Source organism: Protomyctophum bolini, assembly GCF_963924005.1.
Source record: "Protomyctophum bolini genome assembly, chromosome: 1".
In the NCBI taxonomy this organism is placed as follows: Eukaryota; Metazoa; Chordata; class Actinopteri; order Myctophiformes; family Myctophidae; genus Protomyctophum; species Protomyctophum bolini.
This window is the reverse complement of record NC_137862.1, coordinates 43784616-43808024: the sequence shown is the minus strand read 5'-3', so window position 1 is coordinate 43808024 and position 23409 is coordinate 43784616. Positions and strand designations below refer to the sequence as shown.

At 43.5% G+C, this 23409-nt stretch overlaps 1 protein-coding gene across 1 annotated transcript in view; it reads left to right on the top strand.

Moving 5' to 3' along the window:
* LOC308320441 (MAM domain-containing glycosylphosphatidylinositol anchor protein 1-like) overlaps positions 1 to 23409 on the top strand; it is a gene marked incomplete at both ends in the record, with an annotated part of 138569 nt that overhangs the window by 34103 nt on the left and 81057 nt on the right. Inside the window, one exon of the mRNA XM_080770844.1 lies at positions 9771 to 9910. Within this exon, the coding sequence (XP_080626970.1) occupies positions 9771 to 9910 (140 nt within the window). The remainder of the gene's footprint in view (positions 1 to 9770; positions 9911 to 23409) is intronic.

The window sequence follows — 23409 nt, the reverse complement described above, 5'->3', positions numbered from 1 at the left end:
TAGGTTGTTCAGTTTAAGTTCTTGTTGTAAAAGATTCCAAGAATTGGGTGCACCAATACTGAAAGCAGCCTTTCCCAGCTCAGAGTTGGCAAAAGGAGCCAGAAGGCATAGCCAATCACTGGAGCGAGTTCAAATGTGACTAGGTTTCTATTGATCCACTGGTGGTGGACTGATGAGGAGATTAGAGAAGTTTGTGTTTTTAGATTTAGAGAAGACCATGTATTTGTGTTAAGAGTGCTGTAGCATGTTAAAGGAGAGTTGCAGCTTTTCGATGGCCAATACAGTGGAGTCAGCTGTACAGTATAGGAGTATTTAAAACCTTTTTTTCGTCAACATCTTGATGATTATGGCATACAGCTCATGAAAATCAAAAAATCCTATCACAACAAATTAGATTTTTTTACGAGACCACTAAAATTATATATTTTTTAAATGAGAAATGTCGACCATCTGAAAAGTATATCAATGTATGCAGTCAATACTTGGTCTGGGCTACTTTTGAACAAATTATTTCATCAACGGGCATGGAGGTGATCAGCCTGTGGCACTGCATGAGATGTTATGGAAGCCCAGGTTTGTTTGATAACAGCCGTAAATTCATTTGTATTGTTGAGTGAGTCTCATGTCTCATGTCTAGTCTAAAGAGAAGGCTACCATACAGCCAGTACTGTTGAGACTTAAGAGACAGTGAACACTGAATCTGAGTTTGAAAGTCAGTCTGCAGAAATGTGCGATCATTTCAGAGCAAGAGATTATAATGAACCCATTTAACTAGACATTAAAGTATGTATAAAGTCAAGCCCCTGGACAGAACCAGTCTCATCACTCCTAAATCATCCTCTATTACAAAAAGTGCACCTACAGTATAATGACAACCACGTTTTCTCCCATTTCCCAAACCTATTAGACAGGTTAGTTAAGAAGCATTGGCATAATATTATACTGTCCAGTGACCCTGTAGTAGGAAATGCTTTTTCCACTCCCCCTATTTTTGTGATTTTTTAAGTGATAAATTAATAAAAATCGATATAACTATACAACCTCAACACTTTTTGTCCACTTTACCCTCAGGGACTTTCCCTTGCTAAAACTGTATTAATTGTAATGCTATGATCACTGGAGACACTATTTAAGTGCCCCTGTGGGTATTGCTATGTTGGAAAAACTAAAAGAGAATTGAAAACTAGAATTATTGAGCATATAGCCGGGGAGCCAGCCATCCAAAATTTGAGAGGAAATATTGCCGGAAATATTGCGAAAAAATGTTATGGCCATTTTTGCATGAAGAACACTCATTTCGGCCATATCCACATAATGTATATGTATATTTTAACAAATATGAAAATACAATTACAAACATTGAAGTTAGAGACACCTATTACTCAGACCATGATTTAGTATTGATATAACTATAATCCAAAATTAAGTAAAATTAAAGCAAGGTTATTGAAAGTTTAAAATAAATAATATTATACTATACATGATAACATATATTTTTTCAACTTTTTTTCATCCATGTTTTATTTTTCATTGATAAACTACAAGTGGATCCTGGACACTTCTAAACCGATGAGAGTGTATTTATTTTATAGACTTTTACCATACTTCAAAATACTATTATTTTTTACCTCCAATGACTAGGTACGTAGCACATAGCTAAACCTAATAATTAAATATTGAAACCAATATTTCACAGAGAGGCTGAGATTTGAAAGTTTTGCGCTCTGCTTGTGCACTAGTACTACTTGTGTGCAACACGCAAGTAGGCACTCGACAGAGTGTAGTTCTAGTTAGTTCAATGTTTGCTTTGTAAACGCCATTGACAATGAAGGGAAAATGTACGTCATAATGTGTCATTTACGTCATATTGTCTCTTTATTGTTAATGGCGTTTAATGTTTGTGTTTGCACTGTTTGTTTTACATCACCATTACATCACCTAATCAACATGAGTTAGACTTTAATATATTAGCGCCCCTCACTTCACACGGGTGTGATGTTTTTCTCCATGTAAAAGGAAATATCTAAACACTGAATCGAGCAACTTAAAAACGGTCTGGGGTGTTCACATAAAAGTACCTAAGAATATACAAAAAATAACAGTTCTGGCTTAACTGTGCAGTCTGTTTTCGCAAAATGCGGCATAAGACGCAAAGCCCATGACCATTTCCCAAAGGTCTGGCTCAACCAGAAAAACTATTTGTGGTCACATGAATGCAATTGTGTGTTTTGTGAAATCTGATTTACAATATGAATGGCCTCAACCGGCTCTTTTCACATGTTACAGTACGTGTTTTGTGCAAATTGCTCAAAGATCATAGTAGCAGTAGGGATGGATGGATTTCTGTTTTTAAGACCATGCCTGTAGTTATGCCTGTTCATAAGATGCCTGGATGGCCATATTTGGACAATGGTTTTTGTAACATCTCTGCTACGTCACCCCCACGGGAATATCAACATTTAAGTAGTTTACCAAACAATGGTAATTCTAATAGGTTAATTAGCTGTTCTACCAGGTATACATGTAGCCTATATGTTAGACTCAAAATACAATTCTAACTTGTATATCATATATAGTGTAAAGATTCAGTATATTAAAATTATAATTGAAAAGTTGGAAAGCTTCACTTTGCGGTGCAGAAGATATTTTTCATTCAGACAATGAGAGACGGCAGATGAAAACCGGTCAGGCAATATATAATAATATGCAAGTTTCAGGCATTGCCTGAGACTCGCACCTCAGATCTAGTAAAGATGGCAGTGTCAAATGTCAACGTGATGCAACAATATTCATATTCAGACATTATCAAGGGAAAGATACTTGCACAGCAGCAGATTTGGGATGAGGAGAAAACTAAATTGGCTGAAGAGCTGCATATGTCAGCTGTAAAATTAGTCTCTGCAGAGCAAAGAGTCAAAGCCATGGAGAAGGAGAGAGCAATGAAAGAGGCAATGGACAAGACCGTTCAAGAGTTTGAGTTACAGGCAATGGAACAAACACTCCTACAAATCCAAAGGTTGTTGAACGAGAAAGAGAAGGAGAACACTGCCCTAAAAGAGAGTCTGTCAAAAGACAATAGAGAACTCCAGAATTTGCTGAAGGAGAGACAGGAACTAGCTGGAGAAAAAGAGGCTTTGACTAAAAATAATAGGCAACTTCATGTAACCAACAAACTGAACCTCACCCAGGAAGGACTCCGAAACAAAGATGCTATTTTGTTAATGGAAGAGAAATTGGAGAACGGGAGGCACGGATTAGCTGGAGAAAATTACTGTTTAGCTAAGAAGAATGGACAACTCCAGAACCAATTGGAACAAACCCAGGAAGACCTGAAAACCAAAGAGACCTGTTGGTTAAGGAAGGAGGGAAAATGGTGGAAGGAGAGACTGCAACTAGATGAAGAAAAGGAGGCTTTGGTCAAGAAGAATAGAGAATTCCAGAACCAACTTGACTTCACCCAGGAAGAACTGAAAACCAAAGATACTTGTTGGTTAAGGGAGGAAGACAAATGGGGGAAGGAGAGACTGCGACTAGATGATGAAAATAAGACTTTGGTTGAGCAGAATAGAGAACTCCAGAACCAACTTCACCTCACCCAGGAAGAACTGAGGAACAAAGAGACACGTTGGTTGTCGGAGGAGGATGAATGGGGGAAGGGAAGACAGACACTAGCTGAAGAAAAGGAGGCTTTGACTGAGAGGAGTAGGCATCTCCAGAACCAACGGGACCTTATCCAGGGAGAAATGGGAGAAAAAGAGAACCGCTGGTTACTGGCATTTAGTATGGAGCAAGACAAATGGGGGAAGGAGAGGCAGGGACTAGCTGTAGAAAAAGAGGCATTGGTTAAGAAGATTGTTCAACTTCAAAACCTCCTGGACCTTACCAAGGAAGAACTGAAAACCAAGGATTCTTACTGGTTAATTGGGGAGGAGAAATGGCAGAAGAATATACATTATCTTACTAGAGAAACGGATGCTTTTGCTAAGAAGAATGAGAAACTCCAAAGTCAACTGGACCTCACCCAGGAAAAACTGAGGACCAAAGATTCTCATTGGTTAATGGAGGAGGAGAAATGGCGGAAGGAGATACAGGGATTGGCTGTAGAAAAGAAGGCGTTGGCTGAGAAGATTTTAAAACTCCAAAACCAGATAGACGCCACCCAGGAAGAACTGAGGAATAAAGGTGCTCATTGGCTAATGGTGGAAAAGAAATGGCGGAAGGAGAGTCATGCACTAGCTGGGGAAAATGAGGCTTTGGCTAAGAAAAATGGAGAACTCCATAATCATCTGAACCTCAACCAAGAAGAAGTGAAAACAAAAGAGAACCGTTGGTCACTGGCATTTAGCATGGAGCAAGACACATGGCAGAAAGAGAGACATGGACTAGCTGATGAAATAACAGCCTTGACTAAGAAGAATGGGAAACTCCAGAACCAACTGGACCTCACTAAGGATGAACTAAAAACCAAAGATACATGGTGGTTAAGGGAGGAGGAGAAATGGGGGAAGGAGAGACGACAACTAGCTGGTGAAAAGGAGTCTTTTGCAAAGATGAAAGGGCAACTCCAGAACCAACTGGACCTTACACAGGAAGAGCTTAGAACAAATTATTCTCATTGGCTAAAGGTGGAGGAGAAATTGGAGAAGGAAAGACAGCGACTAGCTGAACAAAAGGGGGACTTATATAAGGACAATGGCAAACTGCGGAATCAACTAGATGTCACACAGGAAGAACTGAGAAACAAAATTGCACTTTGGATGAGGGAGACGGAAAATTGGGACAAGTTGAAACAGGGCCTGGAGGAGGAAAAGGAGGCATTCGCTAAGAAGCATGGGCAGCTCCAATACCACCTGGACCTCACCCAGGAAGAAATGAGAAACACATGTGCCATTTGGTTAAAGGAGGAGGAGAAGTGGAGGAAGGAGATGCAATGTCTTGCTGGAGAAACGGAGGCTTTGGCTAAGAAGAATGGGCAACTCAAGAACCAACTTGAGCTCACCCAGGAAAACCTGAGAACCAAAGATTGTCATTGGTTAATGGAGGGCGAGAAATGGAAGAAGGAGAGACAGGGACTAGCTGACGATAAGGAGACACTGACTAAGAAGATTTGTCAACTTCAAAACCAAATGCACCTCACCCAGGAAGAACTGAGGAAGAAAAATGCTCATTGTTTAATGGAGGAGAAATGGCGGAATCAGAGTCATGAACTAACTGAAGAAAAGGAGACTTTACTTAAGAAACTTGGGGAACTCCAGAACCAATTGGACCGAAGCCAGGAAGATCTCAGAGCAAAACAGAACCATTGGTCACTGGCTTTTAACATGGAGCAAGACAAATTGGAGAAGGAGAGACAGGAACTAGCTGGCGAAATAAAGGCTTTGGCCAAGAATAATGGGACACTCCAGAACCAGCTGGACCTCACTATGGATGAACTGAGGACCAATGATACTCATTGGTTAACTGAGAAGGAAAAATGGGACAAAGAGAGGCTGGGACATGCTGGAGAAAGGGATGCTTTGGCCGAGATGAATATGCAACTCCAGATCCAACTGGAACTCACTCAGGAACAACAGAGTACCAAAGATGCATGCTGGTTAAGGGAGGAGGACAAATGGGGGAATGAGAGAAGGAAACTAGCTGGTGAAAAGGAGGCTTTGATTAGGAAGAATGGGCAACTCCAAAACCAAATGGACCTTACCCAGGAAGAATTGAGGATGAATGATGCTTATTGGTTAATGGAGGAGGAGAAATGGGGGAAGGAGAGACATCGACTAGTTGAAGAAAAGGAGGCCTTGTATAATACAAATGGGCAATTGCAGAATCAACTAGACCTCACCCAGGAGCACATGGGAACCAAAAATGCACTTTGGTTAAAGGAGGAGGAAAAATGGGATAAATTCCAACAGGGACTAGATGGAGAAAGGGAAGCTTTGGTTAAGAATAATCTGCAACTCCAGAACCAACTGGGCCTCATCCAGGAAGAAATGGCCACAAAAGAGAACCGTTGGTTATTGGCCTTTAGGATTGAGCAAGACACATGGGAGAAGGAGAGACAGACACTTGCTGGAGAAATAGAGGCTTTGGCTAAGAATAAGAGACAACTCCACAACAAACTTGACATCACCCATGAAGAACTCAGAACCAAAAATGCTATTTGGTTAATAGAGGAGGAGAAATGGGGTGGGGAGATAAACGCCCTATCTGGAGAAAATGAGGTTTTCGCTAAGAAGAATGATCAATTCCAGAGGCAAATCAACTTCTACCAGGAAAAACTGAGAACAAACAATACTAATTTGTTAAAAGAGGAGGAGAAATGGGGTAAAGAGAGAGAGGGTCTAGCTGATGAAAATGAGGCTTTGGCTATGAAGAATGGGGAACTCCAGAAAAACCAGGACCATATCCAGGAAGAACTGAGAACCAAAGAGAACCGCTGGTTACTGGCATTTAGCATGGAGCAGGGGAAATGGATGAAGGAGAAACAGGGTATAGCTGAAGAAATGGAGGCTATAGTTAAGAATAATGAGCATCTACAGAATCATTTAAACCTCATCATGCAAGAAGTGAGAACCAAAGATACACATTTGATAATGGAGGAAGAGAAATGGGGAATGGAGAGACAGGGATTAACAGGAGAAAAGGAGGATTTGGCTTACAAGAATGCACAACTGCAGACCCAACTGAACCTCACTCGGGAGGAAATGAGAGCAAACAATACTCATTGGTTAATTGAGGAGGATAAATGGGAAAAGGAGAGACAGGGACTGGTTGGACAAAGTGAGTCATTGGCTGAGAAAATCAAGGAACTCCAGAAACATCTGGCTGAGAAAATCAAGGAACTCCAGAAACATCTGGACCTCACTGAGGAGGAACTGAGGACCAAACATGTTTCATGGAATTCATGCTTAAAGGATGAGGAGAAATGGGGAAAGGAGAGACGGCGCCGAGCTGGGGAAAAGAAGGCTTTGACTAAGAAGAGTAGGCAAAACAAACTGGACCTCATCCAGGAGGAACTGTCAGGCAACGATGTTCATTCTTTAATGGATGATGCAAAGGGGAGAGAGGGACTCGCTGGAGAAAAGAATGTACAACTCCAGACCCAACTGGACCTGAGTGTTGGGGAAGTTACTCAAGAAGATTTGGTTAAAGGAGGCTAGTTACTAGTTACTTATTATTGCTTTTATAAAAGTAATATGACATTACTTATTACTTGGTATAACTACTTACAGTACATTAAGCTACTGCTTTACAAAAAAAACTAAAACATGCATACAGGTACTAAACTAAACAAAAACAATATAATTATAATCTATATTCATATCCAATTGATTAAAAAATGGCAAAAAACAAAGCTGATCAGTTATATTAAAGCGAACAGAGGGGTGGGGGCTCAGATCAGTGAACCAATATTCTCCAGCGGTTGCTCCTTGCGCGCACACCCCTCTAGACCAGAAAGAAGGCTGGCTAGGCTACTCTACATCTGACCTCAAATCCTTAGATCTCCATATGGACCTGATCTGACATGTCATGTTGATCCTTCCCCATCCGTACTTTCTCTTCGGACGCCCATGCCAAAGCACCAGCGCTCACCCAGCAGTCTGCCGTTACCCAGGCGGATGCGTGCATGTGACCTCGCCCTTTAGGTTACTGGTCATAGTACTTTGTCTACAGTCTATTAAAAGGAGGCATTTTACATTGTGGCACAAAAGGGACCCAGCATTCTAGCTAGAATGACTTCATGTTCTTGCCTGCAGAGACCGGCTGTGTCAAAATGACCACTTGAGTGTAACATAAGACTGTTTAATAAAAGATGTTATGGCATGACTCACATTATTTATTGTGAGTCACTGTAGACTGTACATAATTTATGCAATATCTGCCCAGAACATTGTTTTAGCTTTTTTTTGTTTTTTTGTTTGTTTTTTTACTTAAATTTTATGATGTTAAGTTAACCTGCGTTTTGCGATGATAATTAACCTATGTATATAAAATGCCATAACAAAAGAAAAAAGGATCTCAGACGGAAGGAGACCCATCAATAAAGCAAATAATAGCCTTTCAGGGTATAACATGATAATATAATAGCCTAATTAAGAAAAGGGAGCCTGCTTCCTGCTCAGTTAATTGAGTTCAACATTTAAAAATGTGTCATAATTATTAGGGATTTCCGATCCCGATACCTCAATTTCTGTGTTAGCCGATACCGATACTGAATACCGATACCGCAGTGTCGTGATCTCATGTTGTGTTTATAGCTACACCGTATCTAGCTATATATCTCTTGTTGTGTTTATAGCAGACTCCTCACTCAAATGTGCCCCCTCCTCACCCCCTGTTAACTCCTGACTTGGTTGATGCACCACCCACATGGAAATAAAAATTGCATAAGCTATATATTTAAAGCAGGAAAACAATATGCACATCCCAGTTTCAGAATATGGTGCTGGATCCAAAAAATTACTAAATGAAGAAAAAAGTGGAATGTCCACACACGATATAATTAATTTTTGAGTGGTGCCAAACCGCTCCAATATGCGTCCGAGTGTGTATGCCTGTTTGTAGTACGACCCATTGACCCTTGCCGCTGATTTGACACACACATGCACGCACGCATGCACGCGCGCACACACACACACACACACACACACACACACACACACACACACACACACACACACACACAAGCAGCCTAAAGGGCCATTCACACTGAGCACTATATATAACTGCAGCCAGCAGTGTTGTTGATTTATACCAGGGAATTTCAGAATATGTTTTAATACAAACACATTATGAAGTTAGTTGACTGATAGTCATGTCTAGTCCCAGTCAATATACACTGATATAATTTGTATTTAAGTTAAACTAAACTAAAGAGATAAGCCATGACCACCATGACTCACACATAACCATAAACAAATCAGATATGTCCATATTGGGTATATGGAGATCTGGTTATCGATTTGAACGATATGCCGATATGCCGATATGCCCAACGATATGCCCATATGGTCCTTTCAGTCCCGAACGGTGAATGTTGTACATTCCTAAAAGGACTCTCTGTAGATTACACTTCAGCCTCTCTCTCTCTCTCTCTCTCTCTCTCTCTCTCTCTCTCTCTCTCTCTCTCTGGTCCATTCATATTAGGCTCAAATGAAAGCTCTGCTCAAGCTAATGCCAGTACAACTAAAATAGTACACAGAGGTCATCTCAGAGGTCAAAAGGTCAACATGTACATAGTTGAAGATAAAGTAACTGCGCTGCGTCCTGCTCTGGAGAGGCTCTTATCCACCAAGGACCTCAAAAAGAACCTCAATACTCTAAGTACACAGAGGTCATCTCACCGGTCAAAAAGGTCAATTCATTGAACAAATGGACCGCAGCTACTCTTCATCGGAATCTGTTGATTCTCCAAACTGGCTCCACTCATCATCACTACTACTGTCATCTGAAGAGCCACAAGGTGGGAGCTGCTGGGGGAAGGGGGGAAGGGTATGACGCACTGGTCAGCGCTTCCCATTCAAAGATTCTCAGCCATAACCAAGGGGTAAGGGATGTTCTAGTCTAGCAGGTCGTAATGGAGCTGGCAATATGTAAGATGGCAAGATGAAGATTCAATGAGTCGTCATCAGGTACCTGATGTACGCAACCGTTATAATTTATTATATACTTGTATTTGACCCTCTCTCTCAATGTGTGTGTGTGTGTGTGTGTGTGTGTGTGTGTGTGTGTGTGTGTGTGTGTGTGTGTGTGTGTGTGTGTGTGTGTGTGCGCAGCTCCAGCCAATGCTCAGATCGTGCACTCGGGTGCAGCGTGCAACGTCAAGGACGTCAACATCAGTGAGAGGATTTACACCATCAAAGAAGGAGACACGATGATACTGCAGTGTATCGTTAAAGGACACCCCCGACCCCAGGTACCACACGCACACACACGCACACGCGCACACACACACACACACACACACACACACACACACACACACACACACACACACACACACACACACACACACACACACACACACACACACACGAATGCACGCACAGTCGCACACACGGTGCAGGTGCGGATCTTAGTCAAAGTAAGGCATGTGTCTTACTTGTTTACGTTTTTGCCTCCCCTCAGTCGAGAGACTTTGTGTGTATTATTTGTATGTATTTTGCCCTATTCAAGGATGACAGACTGTGTATCAGACAGGATAATACACAACTATTTTCTCTGTGTCCTGCGTGTCTGGAGTGTTGGGTCTTTTCACACTCTAGTGTGAAACGTGTCTGCTAGGTTGCGTACTGCCTAGGTGCCTCTGGTGCATGCATCCCAGAAAAACGTTTTTCACGTCACGACATATAATAAACACCACACACACACACAATGTCCCGACCTCATTCTTCATTTGATTCTTGAGGCAGCACAGGCACGCGATGGCACCGGAGAAAGAAAAAAGTTTGTCCAGTGCAAAATACCTGCCTACCTCGTATTGGCGTTGCCTTACTCATAAAGAGTTCCTGGCTCCGCCCCTGAGTCGCACGCACTCGCGCACACACACACACACACACACACACACACGCGCGCGCATGCATCAAACACACACACACACACACACACACACACACACACACACACACACACACACACACACACACACACTTTTGATTGATTGAAATATTTATTAACAGTTTGCAGAATTACTGTACATTTCCAGCACAACTCAATACAAAGACTGTTAACTGTGAGTTATACTTCTATAGACAAAGAACAGAACAGGAATTCATCATAAAGGAGGTAAAATGGGAAAAGAAACATATACAGTGAGGGGAAAAAGGGGTGGGGGGATGGGATTCCGAATTTACGGGGGCCAGTTTCGAATTGCAGCCGTCTGTAGGTGCCCTTTGAGAGTGGTTTTGAAGGAGTCAAGGGATTTGCATGTCTTAATGACTGTTGGTATAGGGCGTTCCACATTTTGGTGGCATAGGAGCGAAAATAATTTTGTCCCTTGTTTGTGCCGAATCTGGGTTGTACATAGTTTGTTGCACTCCCTCTGGTGTTGTGGGTGTGGACTTCGTTAACATTAAGGAAGTATTTAGACAGGTACATGGGTATCTTGGTGGTGTATCGAATCTTGTGGACCAAACCCATTGCAAGATGCTGTACTCGTCGACCCTAAGCCATTCCAGCCTGTCAAAGTGGGCAGGGGTGAGGTGGGTTTGGGGGGTGAGGCCAAGTAGGAGCCTGACTAGTTTGTTTTGGGTCTTTGACCTGGGTCAAGTCTGGAGCCTTGTTTTAAAGGCCTTTGAGGTGCTCTGGTACCAAGAGGTTCATGCATAGTCGAAGAAACCTTGTACGAGGGCTCCTGTTAGGGTCTTCAAGGTGTTTTTGTTGACCAGTGAGGAGATCACACACATGCGCATGCATGCACGCACGCACGCACGCACGCACGCACGCATGCACACATGCATGTGCACTGTGTACACATCTCTGTATGTTATTCTACTATTTTAACCACAATAGAAACAAAGGGCATTAAGGTAATTTATTGTCTTCCATGTAATGCTAAATTTCACAGTAAAACACAAAACAATGCAGTCACAATGAATTGTGATGACCTCAGTGACACAGTATCCATCTAGATTCTAGAACCTTCTGTTCCTCTGTCCTGTCCTCAGCAGAACACTGCTGCATTCTGGGATTGTGTCCCTCTGGGCTTACTGGGTTTCTCCTCCACAAGCTATATTCATAACCTGATCCCTACGCCTGTCTGTCTCTCCCTCTCTTGGTCTGTCTGTCTGTCTCTTTCTCTCTCTGTCGCTCTGTCGGTCTTTCATCCTTCCCTTCACCACACTTTCAAATTTAACAAGTATACCCCTTTACATTTGTTTATTTGAACAAGTCTTCATATCATCCTCAGAAACAGCTATTTTAACTAAACAAATGTATAATTGTCACCATTTGTGTGATGTCTGATTTTTCCACATTAAGTGAAACTCCACAGTATGTCGCACTGCCGATCTGCCTGATATGTCCATACTGTATAATGGTGATCCCTGATGTCATCAGTATAAATGATGCCCATATGGTTTGGGCCACTCCTAGTCCTCACACCGACGTTGTGCCGCCAGTCCAACCTCTATGTCTGAGTCATAGTGTCTCTTTTATTCCCCATAGATCCCTGATGTCATTGGTATATGCCCATAATACCCTGTATACTGGCAGGCCAAATTATGCGCATAATGGTTGGATCAGCGGTTCTGGACAACTGGATATCCATATGCCCATATATGGACATAACGGCGCCTTAGCGGTTCTGGACAAGTACATATTATTCGAATGGACTCACTCCCTTGAGTCCTTGCCGATGCGCGCTCGAAGTTTGAAGTTGCTTGGTCCCATATGCTCATGACCATATCGTTCAAATCGATAACCAGATCTCCATATATACCCAATATGGACATATCTGATTTGTTTATGGTTATGTGTGAGTCATGGTGACATGCCTAAATTTGGGCATATCAGGTTTGTTTATGTCCAAGTAAGAGTGACCGTGGTCCGTCACACAGGTGTGTGTGTGTGTGTGTGTGTGTGTGTGTGTGTGTGTGTGTGTGTGTGTGTGTGTGTGTGTGTGTGTGTGTGTGTGTGTGTAACAGCTCTCAGGTTGACTGGACTTTTAGTAGTCTTAACTGTATCTGACACACATGCACGCATACAGGTGCACGCACACATGCTTTAGGAACACAATAGAAGGGTAAATATTTTTCTGAAAGTGATTCCTACTTTCTTATTATTTATATATAAATGGATCTGCAACGGTCACTGCAACCTTGATACCTGTGTGTGTGTGTGTGTGTGTGTGTGTGTGTGTGTGTGTGTGTGTGTGTGTGTGTGTGTGTGTGTGTGTGTGTGTGTGTGTGCGTGTGTCACGACTATGGTCGTGTGTGGTTATGATTAATTATGAGTGTTATGATTTATGAGTGTTATTTTGGATTATAAATATATATATATGTTTATTGCTAATAGTATATATATATTTATATGGTGGTATATTGTTATAGTATATATATATGTATGTGGATTATCTTAGGCCTAGATGTCTTCTAATATATATATATATCTATATCTGTGCAGCAGTTGTTATGAACCTGTATTAGACTAACTCTCCTCCCATGCAGAGTATACTAATGGGTCTTCAGACAGACTGATTGTCATCAGCTGTGTGTCTGGGGTAACCCTGTTGGCCATGACCATGGAGGTCTGATCAACCTCCCTGATTGGCTGACGGTCACGTGAGCGAGCTAGCGGCCGCGGCTCTCTCACTACATAGCCCATTCATGCCCAGCCCAGCGCTGGGGAAACACTTCTAAGGTCTTTCCCCCATCCGTCGTATTACTGTCGCCAACTGTTTTCGTTTTGTTCTTTAATTTGTGAAGTTGAACCTTTGTTTGTTTCGATAAGTTTTCCCTTCGGAAAGGAATAACTTTAGTTTTGTTTGTGATCCGGTTTGTATTAATTTGAAGTTGAAGAGCCATTTATTTTGTACTATTGTTAATTATTATATTTATTCACTATCCTACTGAATAAATACTTGCATTAAGGCCTTGGTTTCCGTTTCTCCTACCTATCTTACATTACCTTTTACCCCTAGACATATGGTTTTGTAACATATTTGGGAGCCCGTCCGTTTCAAAAAACAAATTAAGGATTCAGTTGTTCAGTTGGTTATGTTTTTTGTTTTGCTAGTATTGCTTTTGGTGGTAGACGGATTGGGGAGTATTAATGGTGAGTATGTTGCTCGCACCAGTTTGAGTAACAGATTTTGTTGCGGTGGTATGGCCTCTGATGACCAGGGTGCTAGTACGGATGTCCTGTCGCTTGAGGAGCTACAACAGTGCTCATATTGGGAATTGTACAGTATTGCCAAACAATTTAACGTTCCTTTACCGCACGGTACCAAAAAGAAAGAGGCGATTTTCGCAGCTGTCTCACGGCAGTTGCTTTCACAGGGAGTCATTACGATGCTGTCAGATGAGAGTGAGGGGGGAGACGTATCACTCATTGTCGCAGAACCGAGTTCCAGTGGGGCCAATCAGTCTGACACTACGGGTGTGTTAGAGCAGGGCGAGGATCCCGCGGGGGACCCGTCTGCTCAGGCCCCACATGATGACCCACGGGGCACTGGGGGGAGTCCTCAGGACATAGGGGGGGTTCTGCGCCTCCGGGAGCTTGAGCTGGAAATAGCACTAACAACGCTGAAGAGCGAGGAGTGCAAACTACAGCGTCAGAGACATGAGCTCGACATGGCACGCCTGCGAGGCCAGACCTACCCCGACGAGGCGTCCGCAGGGGCGCCCGCCTCCCAGCAGCAACACGGGTCATCCCCAGGTTCCAGAGGAGTGGCAGCGTTCGACATAAGCAAACAAATCGCATTGGTACCTGCGTTCAAGGAGGGTGAGTTGGATAACTACTTTTGTGCTTTTGAACGAATTGCTGGTGCTGTTAAGTGGCCCAGGGAATTCTGGAGTTTGCTACTCCAATGTAAGTTGACAGGTAGAGCACAGGATATCTGTAGCGCACTCACGGTGGATGAGAGCCTATGTTATGATGTCGTAAAGGCGGCTATCCTTAGCGGTTTCGAAATGGTGCCTGAACATTATAGGCAAAAATATAGGGCCGCTCAAAAATCCTCTACTCAAACGTTTGTGGAATTTGGCCGTGAAAAAGCCACATTGTTTAGGAAATGGTGCAACGCGAGCAACGTACACACTTTTGAGCAGCTTACTGAGCTGATAGTGATGGAAGATTTCAAATCATGTATCCCAGATCGTATTGTTGTCTATCTTGAGGAACAAAAGATTAACTCAATTGCTAAAGCCTCTGTGAGGGCCGATGAATATGATCTGACGCACCGGTCGGGTGTTTCTCCGGTGCGTAGCGGGGAGGGTCTGTTTAACATGCAGAAAAAACAGCACAAATTGTCACAGCCGAAAAGTCCACCGAGGGGCGCAAGTGCAGCGCCTGACAATCGTGCTTGCTTTTACTGTCATGAAATGGGCCATTTGGTTTCTCGTTGCCCTAAAGTACAACATAAGCAGCAGAAAGAGAATGGAAATGGAAATGTGTATTCAAAAAAACCAAAGGGTGTGGGGTTTGTGCATACTATTCCTCGGTCTGCTTCCGAGACAGCTATGGCTGTCCGGGCGGAGGTAGAGGAGTGTTTTGATCCCTTTATTTTGCATGGCTCAGTCTCTCTGTCTGATAAGGAAAATGAGCGCGTTCCTATCACCATTTTGCGTGATACAGGCGCCTCACAGTCCCTTATTTTACAGAGTGTACTGCCATTTGCGGAGAATACCTTTTGTGGTTCCGATGCATTGGTTTTGGGCGTGGAAATGATATCCTCTCGCGCTCCATTGCATATGATCCACCTACGCTCTCCACTTGTTTCTGGTCTTGTGCAGATCGGGTTACGTGAAAGTTTACCCATTGAAGGTGTGGGGATGATTCTTGGCAACGACATAGCTGGGGAAAAAGTGTTTGCGTCGCTAGAAGTGGTTGAAAAGCCTGTGGCTAACGTAGCTATGCCTGTGCTGGGAGCCCCACCCACTGTGTTTCCGGGTTGTGCTGTGACTCGCGCACAATCGAAAAAGTTTGATGACGAGGCTACGTTGTGTGACACTTTCTTGTGTGCCGAGCGACCAGTGGGTGATGCCCCACAGACACCGCGTAAGCGGGCTAGGAAAAGCTTGCTGGCTACTAAAAGTGATTTTGGGTTTGATATCGATAGGGAAACATTTGCGCATGCGCAGAAGCACGATCGCTCTCTCTCTGTGTGCTGGGAGGCAGTTACCAAAGTGGGTGATGCTGCTGTGCCGAGTGCATATAGTGTAGAGGATGGCCTCCTTGTGCGTAAATGGTTTCCAGCGGCTATCGGTGACTTGAAATGGAATGTGGTGCGTCAGGTTGTGGTACCTCAGGGTTTCCGTTCCCAGATTCTCAGTCTGGCTCACGACAACATTTCTGGCCACCTGGGCATTCGTAAAACTTATGACCGCATCCTACGCTATTTTTTCTGGCCGGGTTTGAATGCGTCTGTTACTGACTTCTGCCGCACTTGTCATGTGTGTCAGATGACGGGGAAGCCAAACCAGACTATTCCGCCCGCGCCGTTGAAACCGATCCCTGCTGTGGGTGAACCATTTGAGCACATCATGATTGACTGTGTCGGTCCATTACCGACCACAAAATCTGGTCACAAATACCTTCTTACTGTAATGTGTAGTGCAACGCGCTACCCAGAAGCGTTCCCATTACGCACACTAAAAGTGAGACCAGTTATTAAAGCGCTTTCTAGCTTTTTCTCTACTTTTGGTTTTTGCCGGTATCTTCAAAGTGACCAGGGCTCAAATTTCATGTCAAAATTATTTGCTCAAGTTGCTTCCACCCTTGGCATAGAACACAGACACTCTAGCGCTTATCATCCTGAGTCCCAGGGCGCGCTTGAGCGGTTTCACCAGACGTTGAAAGCGATGATGAAGAAATACTGTCACGAAACTGGCAAAGCCTGGGACGAGGGCTTGCCTTATCTTATGCTGGCAGTAAGAGAGAGCGTACAGGAGTCGCTGGGGTTTAGCCCAGGGGAGCTGGTGTTTGGCCATACGGTGCGCGGGCCGTTGCGTGCGTTTCGAGAGGGCTTATTAGCCAACGCAAACTCGCCGGTGACTAATGTATTGGATTTTGTTGCGGGGTTTCGCGAGCGATTGCACAAGGCCAGACAGATGGCTAGCAGCTTTCTGAGTAAAGCTCAAGGTAAAATGAAGGCATGGTTTGACAGGAAGGCTGTGCATAGAGTGTTTGCTGTGGGTCAGAGGGTGTTGGTGCTGCTCCCACTGCAAAGCTCAGCCTTCCAGGCCAAATTCAGTGGTCCTTATGTGATTGACAAAAAAATGAGTGAAACGGATTATGTGATTTTGACGCCCGATCGTCGCAAAAAGACAAGGGTTTGTCATGTGAATATGCTCAAGCCGTATCTGGCTCGCACTGAGTCAGATACTCCTGTTATTCCCGCAGTTGTCGCCTCACTTTCTGCAGCAGCGCCGTCACTTTATTCCCCTGAGAGTGATGGGCTGCGTGTAAAAGGTTCGTCTGGGTCACGTCTACAGAACTCTGAAATATTGAATGATTTACCGGGGTATTTAAAACATTTGGGTCCCCAGGCGCAAGCAGACATTATTGATTTGATGGAAAATAATGTGAATCTGTTTTCAGATAACCCATCATGCACATCAGCCCTTTCTCATTATGTAATTGTACAGAAGGATTGCCCTCCTATTAAGCAACATGCCTATCGGGTTAATCCAACCAAGCGTGCTTTACTACGAAAAGAGGTTGACTACTTGTTAGAGAACGGGCTGGCTGTTCATAGCAGCAGTGCGTGGTCTAGTCCCTGCTTGCTGGTGCCTAAGGCTGACGGGAGCCAGCGGTTTTGTACAGATTTTCGTAAGGTTAACAATATAACGCAGGCTGACAGTTATCCGCTCCCGAGGATGTTGGATTGCGTGGATCGGGTGGGGTCTGCTAAATTTGTAACTAAATTGGATTTGCTAAAGGGTTATTGGCAAGTGGCTTTGACACCCCGTGCATCAGAGATCAGTGCATTCGTGACACCAGACGGTTTATACCAATATACAGTGATGCCATTTGGCTTAAGAAATGCACCAGCGACATTTCAAAGATTAATGAATAATGTACTAAGAGGCGTGGACAATACAGAGACTTATTTGGACGATGTTGTGGCATATAATGATACTTGGCTTGAGCATATACACACTTTGAGACAGATTTTTCAGCGGTTAGGAGAGGCTAACCTGACATTAAATTGGTCAAAATGTGAATTTGGTTGTGCGACCGTAACGTATCTTGGGAAGCAGGTTGGTCAGGGCCAGGTACGTGCTATTAATGCAAAAATCCAGGCTATTCTAGAATATCCTGTGCCAAGGACTAGGCGTGAGCTCCGCCGGTTTTTGGGCATGGCAGGTTACTACCGGGGGTTTTGCAAAAAATTTGCTGCCGTCACTGCGCCGCTGACTACGCTGACTAGCGTCAAAAGAGTATTTATCTGGTCGCCTGCCTGTCAGTTAGCGTTCGAATCCTGCAAGGCTCTCCTCTGCAGCACTCCAGTCCTGGCTGCGCCCGACTTCACCAAACCGTTCAAGCTGGAGGTGGATGCCAGCGCCTGTGGGGCCGGTGCTGTTCTGCTCCAAGAGGATCTTCAGGATATCGATCATCCCATCTGTTACTATTCAAAGAAATTTAATTCAGCGCAGGGTAACTATAGTACCGTTGAGAAGGAAGCTCTCGCCCTGTTACTTGCATTACAATTTTTCGAGGTATATGTTGGCTCAAGCCCGTTGCCTATTGTTGTCTATACTGACCATAATCCCCTTGTGTTCCTAAGGCAAATGCAAAATTCAAATCAAAGACTGATGAGATGGTCCTTGATGCTACAGGACTTTGAAGTGGAAATTCGCCACAAGAAGGGGACGGACAATGTCCTTGCGGATGCCCTTTCCCGGGTTTAAGGTGCTCTCTTCTTTGAGAAGAAGTTATTTGGGGATATAACTTCTTTTCGGGAAGGGGGGTGTCACGACTATGGTCGTGTGTGGTTATGATTAATTATGAGTGTTATGATTTATGAGTGTTATTTTGGATTATAAATATATATATATGTTTATTGCTAATAGTATATATATATTTATATGGTGGTATATTGTTATAGTATATATATATGTATGTGGATTATCTTAGGCCTAGATGTCTTCTAATATATATATATATCTATATCTGTGCAGCAGTTGTTATGAACCTGTATTAGACTAACTCTCCTCCCATGCAGAGTATACTAATGGGTCTTCAGACAGACTGATTGTCATCAGCTGTGTGTCTGGGGTAACCCTGTTGGCCATGACCATGGAGGTCTGATCAACCTCCCTGATTGGCTGACGGTCACGTGAGCGAGCTAGCGGCCGCGGCTCTCTCACTACATAGCCCATTCATGCCCAGCCCAGCGCTGGGGAAACACTTCTAAGGTCTTTCCCCCATCCGTCGTATTACTGTCGCCAACTGTTTTCGTTTTGTTCTTTAATTTGTGAAGTTGAACCTTTGTTTGTTTAGATAAGTTTTCCCTTCGGAAAGGAATAACTTTAGTTTTGTTTGTGATCCGGTTTGTATTAATTTGAAGTTGAAGAGCCATTTATTTTGTACTATTGTTAATTATTATATTTATTCACTATCCTACTGAATAAATACTTGCATTAAGGCCTTGGTTTCCGTTTCTCCTACCTATCTTACATTACCTTTTACCCCTAGACATATGGTTTTGTAACAGCGTGCATGTGCAGAAGGAGTGTATGTGTGCTGTGCGGGAGGGAGAGAGAGAGGCAGCAGGAGTGGGGGGGGGGGCTGCGGTCGGGGGATTCAGGGTTCGGGTTTCCGTCCTTGAGGGCTGAGCAGAGGACAATCGATAGAGACTGAAAGTGAAGCCAATCTGGAACCAGAACCAGACACAAATGAGCTCACAGCGTGACCTCTTCTGAGAGGACAAGTTGAGAGGTGAGGAGGAGGAAGATGAGATGAGAGGTGAGGTGAGACAAAGGGGAGAGGACAGGATAAGAGAGGGGAGGAGAAGAGAATAGGGGAAATGTAGATCTTTAAATCAGTAATGTGTGACAATACAACTGATTCGGAGAGTTGAGTTGAGGTTAGGAGGATAGGAGAGGGGGGGTGAGGTAATGTGTTGGAAGTTGTGGAGTGGAGTGTGAGGAGAAGAATAGGGAGAGAGGGGTTAATAGGAGTACCACACAGCATTAGCAATATAAAACCTGGCTGACTAGATGTTACTACTCACTCAATGCCTTAATAATTATGAGAGAATAATAAGAGAGTGTGTATCGAAGTGTGCACTTTAGCTTCTACAATGAAGAAGGGACTAAGGAGCTAGACAGGAGCCATGCTGTTAGATATGCTATGCCAAAGTCAAATTTGGGGAACACAACAAATCTGAGAACACAGTTGGCAGGACACCATTGTGTACAGCAAATAGAGCAGCTAACAGGCTGATGATAAACAGAGAGATCCGTCGAACTCACTTTGAATTAAGTTAACACTCCAAAGTTTCCATTGACCTTAACCCGTACAACCAAAGTTAGTCAGTCAATAATGTATTTCATTTGCTAATGTTATAGTCCTCCCTGTGATGTAGAGACATTTCCATAATTTGGTGAATATAATGGAGCCTCATTACAACATAACCTCTCGAGAACTAATCACCATCATTGTTGCCACGACAACGGGACCATAAAACCATAAAAACAAGAAACCTAGGTCAGCACAGACAGATTAAGTTTGACATTGGTGATACTACTATACTAACACCGCTACTACTCGATCCGACCCTCAAGAGCTGCTCGGCTTCATACTCTAAGAAGTCTTGGCTTCAGTCATCACTGTGCCCAAAAACAGGGTGCTGGAATCCCTCACTTCACATGAGAGTCGCTTTCACGTGTGATGCATGGGCGTCAAGGGCCACTGAATTGTGTGTAACTGTTAAAGCCCATCACTTTACCAATGAGTGTAACTATAACACCCCATCACTTTACCTTATGAGTGGAAGTTGGAGTTGCATGTGGTGCAAAAGAGCAATGCATGAGAGTCGCACAGGAGAGCAGATCACATTGTTACTGAAGTAGGCTGTTACTGAAAGGGGGTTGGAAGCAAAAGATCATGTCATTGTGATGTATCTTTTCCGTTCTGAAGAATACAACCAGCGTACATGAAACAGGAACCAAAGATGACCAGGATAGATGGAATAAGTTCAAATGCAGACGTCTTTATTTTCAGCAAAAAGACACGGTCCAGCACACGGATCGAGGCAACACAAGGACAAAGGAATCACGGAACGGACCTTTGGGACCCTCTGGTTAAAAACACGCAGCGTTCGATATGCCAAACTTGAGCGCCGGCCCAGAAGAAGCCTTGAGCAAAACCACTGTCCAGTCTATATACTATCTCTGAGTCCAGATTATTAAAAGTCATTATTTAAGTTGAATGTGGAACAGTTACTCAGTGCAAGTCGGTGACCACCAGATGGTCACCGGAAGATTCTAGACTCTCACTCCAGGAGAGCAAGCTTCAAAAGAGTTAGAACAATGGCTTTCGATTCAGGTGTGAAGTGTAAACATTCCTGTCTCTGAGAAGTGAGCAGACGGACCCTTGTATATTTAAAGTAGTTATGAACTATACTATATGATGAGTCCTACAATGATGAGACATTTTACTGACTTAGCCTAGTAATTTGGTTTCATTTATATGGAATTATACGACAATTGTAACCCACAATGCATCCAACACAAACCATTTGTCGAGATGACCCAAGTGCACTGCATTGCACGCTGGCTGAATCTGGCCTCACAGAGGGCACTGAAATTTGCCAGCAGTGGCGAGACCACTTGGCAGGATCAAACGTGTTACAGCATGTTTCAAATGCAGCGCGATAGCCAGCCTTCAGCTAAAACTCAAACAAGACAGGCTACAGTTACCAGAACACAGGTTAATCACAGACATTCTCATAGCATGGAACAGCTCTTTTGATATGACAGAAAGATTTTTAGAACAACAACCAGCCATCTGCAGCACTCCTTTCATCAGAGATCAGACGGAGTTAAAAGCATATCTTCACACTGAGCGAGGCACACATGCTCGAGGCTCTGCAGCCAATGATTCAAGGATGCCAACTTTGGTAATGTCAGAGGAAAGCATGCCCTTTGTCTCAAACCACTTCATGCCAAGCTTTTCAGTGGCACAGCAGAAAGCTAGGATGACAGTGACAGTGAATGACATCAAGGTTGTTAGCACAAGATCTGGGAAAGAGATGTGCCAAATAGAGGGTGACGCACACTGTGCATGGCATCAGCTCACAAGATTGTGAACTTGTGAGTTGTGAACTCACTGCCACCATCATGGCGGAGTCAGGTTAGTGTCATTTGGTGTCCCAGGGAATGACGCTTTTGGATTTAACCTGCAGGTTATGCGGTTATGAGTTTGGTTGTGTATTTACTTTGCTCTTCTAATTTTGTGTTTCAAATTTTTGATTCCTAGTACTTGGATGAAGGTCATCAGGCTAATTGGCAAGCACCTGGGCCTCACACCTCTTTAACTCATTGCCTACGAATGCAGACATTTCTTGCCATATTCTTGGCTCACAGCCAATGACAAGAATCTCGTCATGATATGTTTTTTTAGTGGTTTACGCTAGAGGGATCTCTACCACAGCCTGTGAATAATCCCAGGTTCAATGAAGAAAAGTACACCCAGAAATCATGTGATCACAAAACAAATTCAGTTGGTTTTGGATAATGCTAAAAGATTTATAAAAAATATTATTTTCTCTGCTTTCTGGTGGTTTTGGTAAAAAAAAAACACATTCAACTGCCCATAACTAAGGAACGGCGTGTTGCAACAGCACAGTTTCTCAGTTTCTCTACTGCCTCTTTTAAAGGCCTACCATCAGCTAGAGCAGACCATCTCACAGCTACACCTTTGTTTTTTGTCTAGCACGTCTAGCATGTGCACAAGTTGGCTGTGAGGGGCCTTCAAATGGCTGGCCTCTCTAAAACAAGGGCCAAACCGTTAGGGAGGTAGGCTACTGCTCAGTGTCAGCTATTATAAGAAGCCGCTCAATTTGGAGGAGGCATTGTTTCCTTTACCCATGACTGTTGTCTGGCATGTTTGACAAGTATATGCCAATATTATTGTATGTAACAATGTTCTGCCATATGCACTTTGAAACTGGCTGTTTTCCTATTATCTGACTGCACTGTGTTTATTGTTCAGGGCATTCTTGTACTGTTTAGGACATAAATAATTAAAACATTGTGTGTGTGTGTGTGTGTGTGTGTGTGTGTGTGTGTGTGTGTGTGTGTGTGTGTGTGTGTGTGTGCGTGGGTGTGTGCGTGCGTGCGTGCGTGTACCATATTTGGTGAGAGACAACATTCAATGATTTTGTCTACAGTACAGCTAAAACATCCACCACCACCCACAACATCCGCATCCATCATCCATCCATCATCATTCTGACCTTCTCCTCTAAGGTTTCAGATGTAAGTGTAACTTGATCATCAGATGGGACATCCCATTACAGAGTCAGGACAGTGATATGTTCATCAGGTCCAGGTGACTCAGGTACAAACAGGTGTTCCGTGTTCAATATCACTAAGTCAGATTTATTGAACTCTGTGTCGTCTCTGCTCCATAGCCTGGACAACTGCTCTGGATCATCCTTTTTACTGGTTTCTGCTTTACATTAGAGAAACTTGTCTGTGTGTGCACACACACACACACACACACACACACACACACACACACACA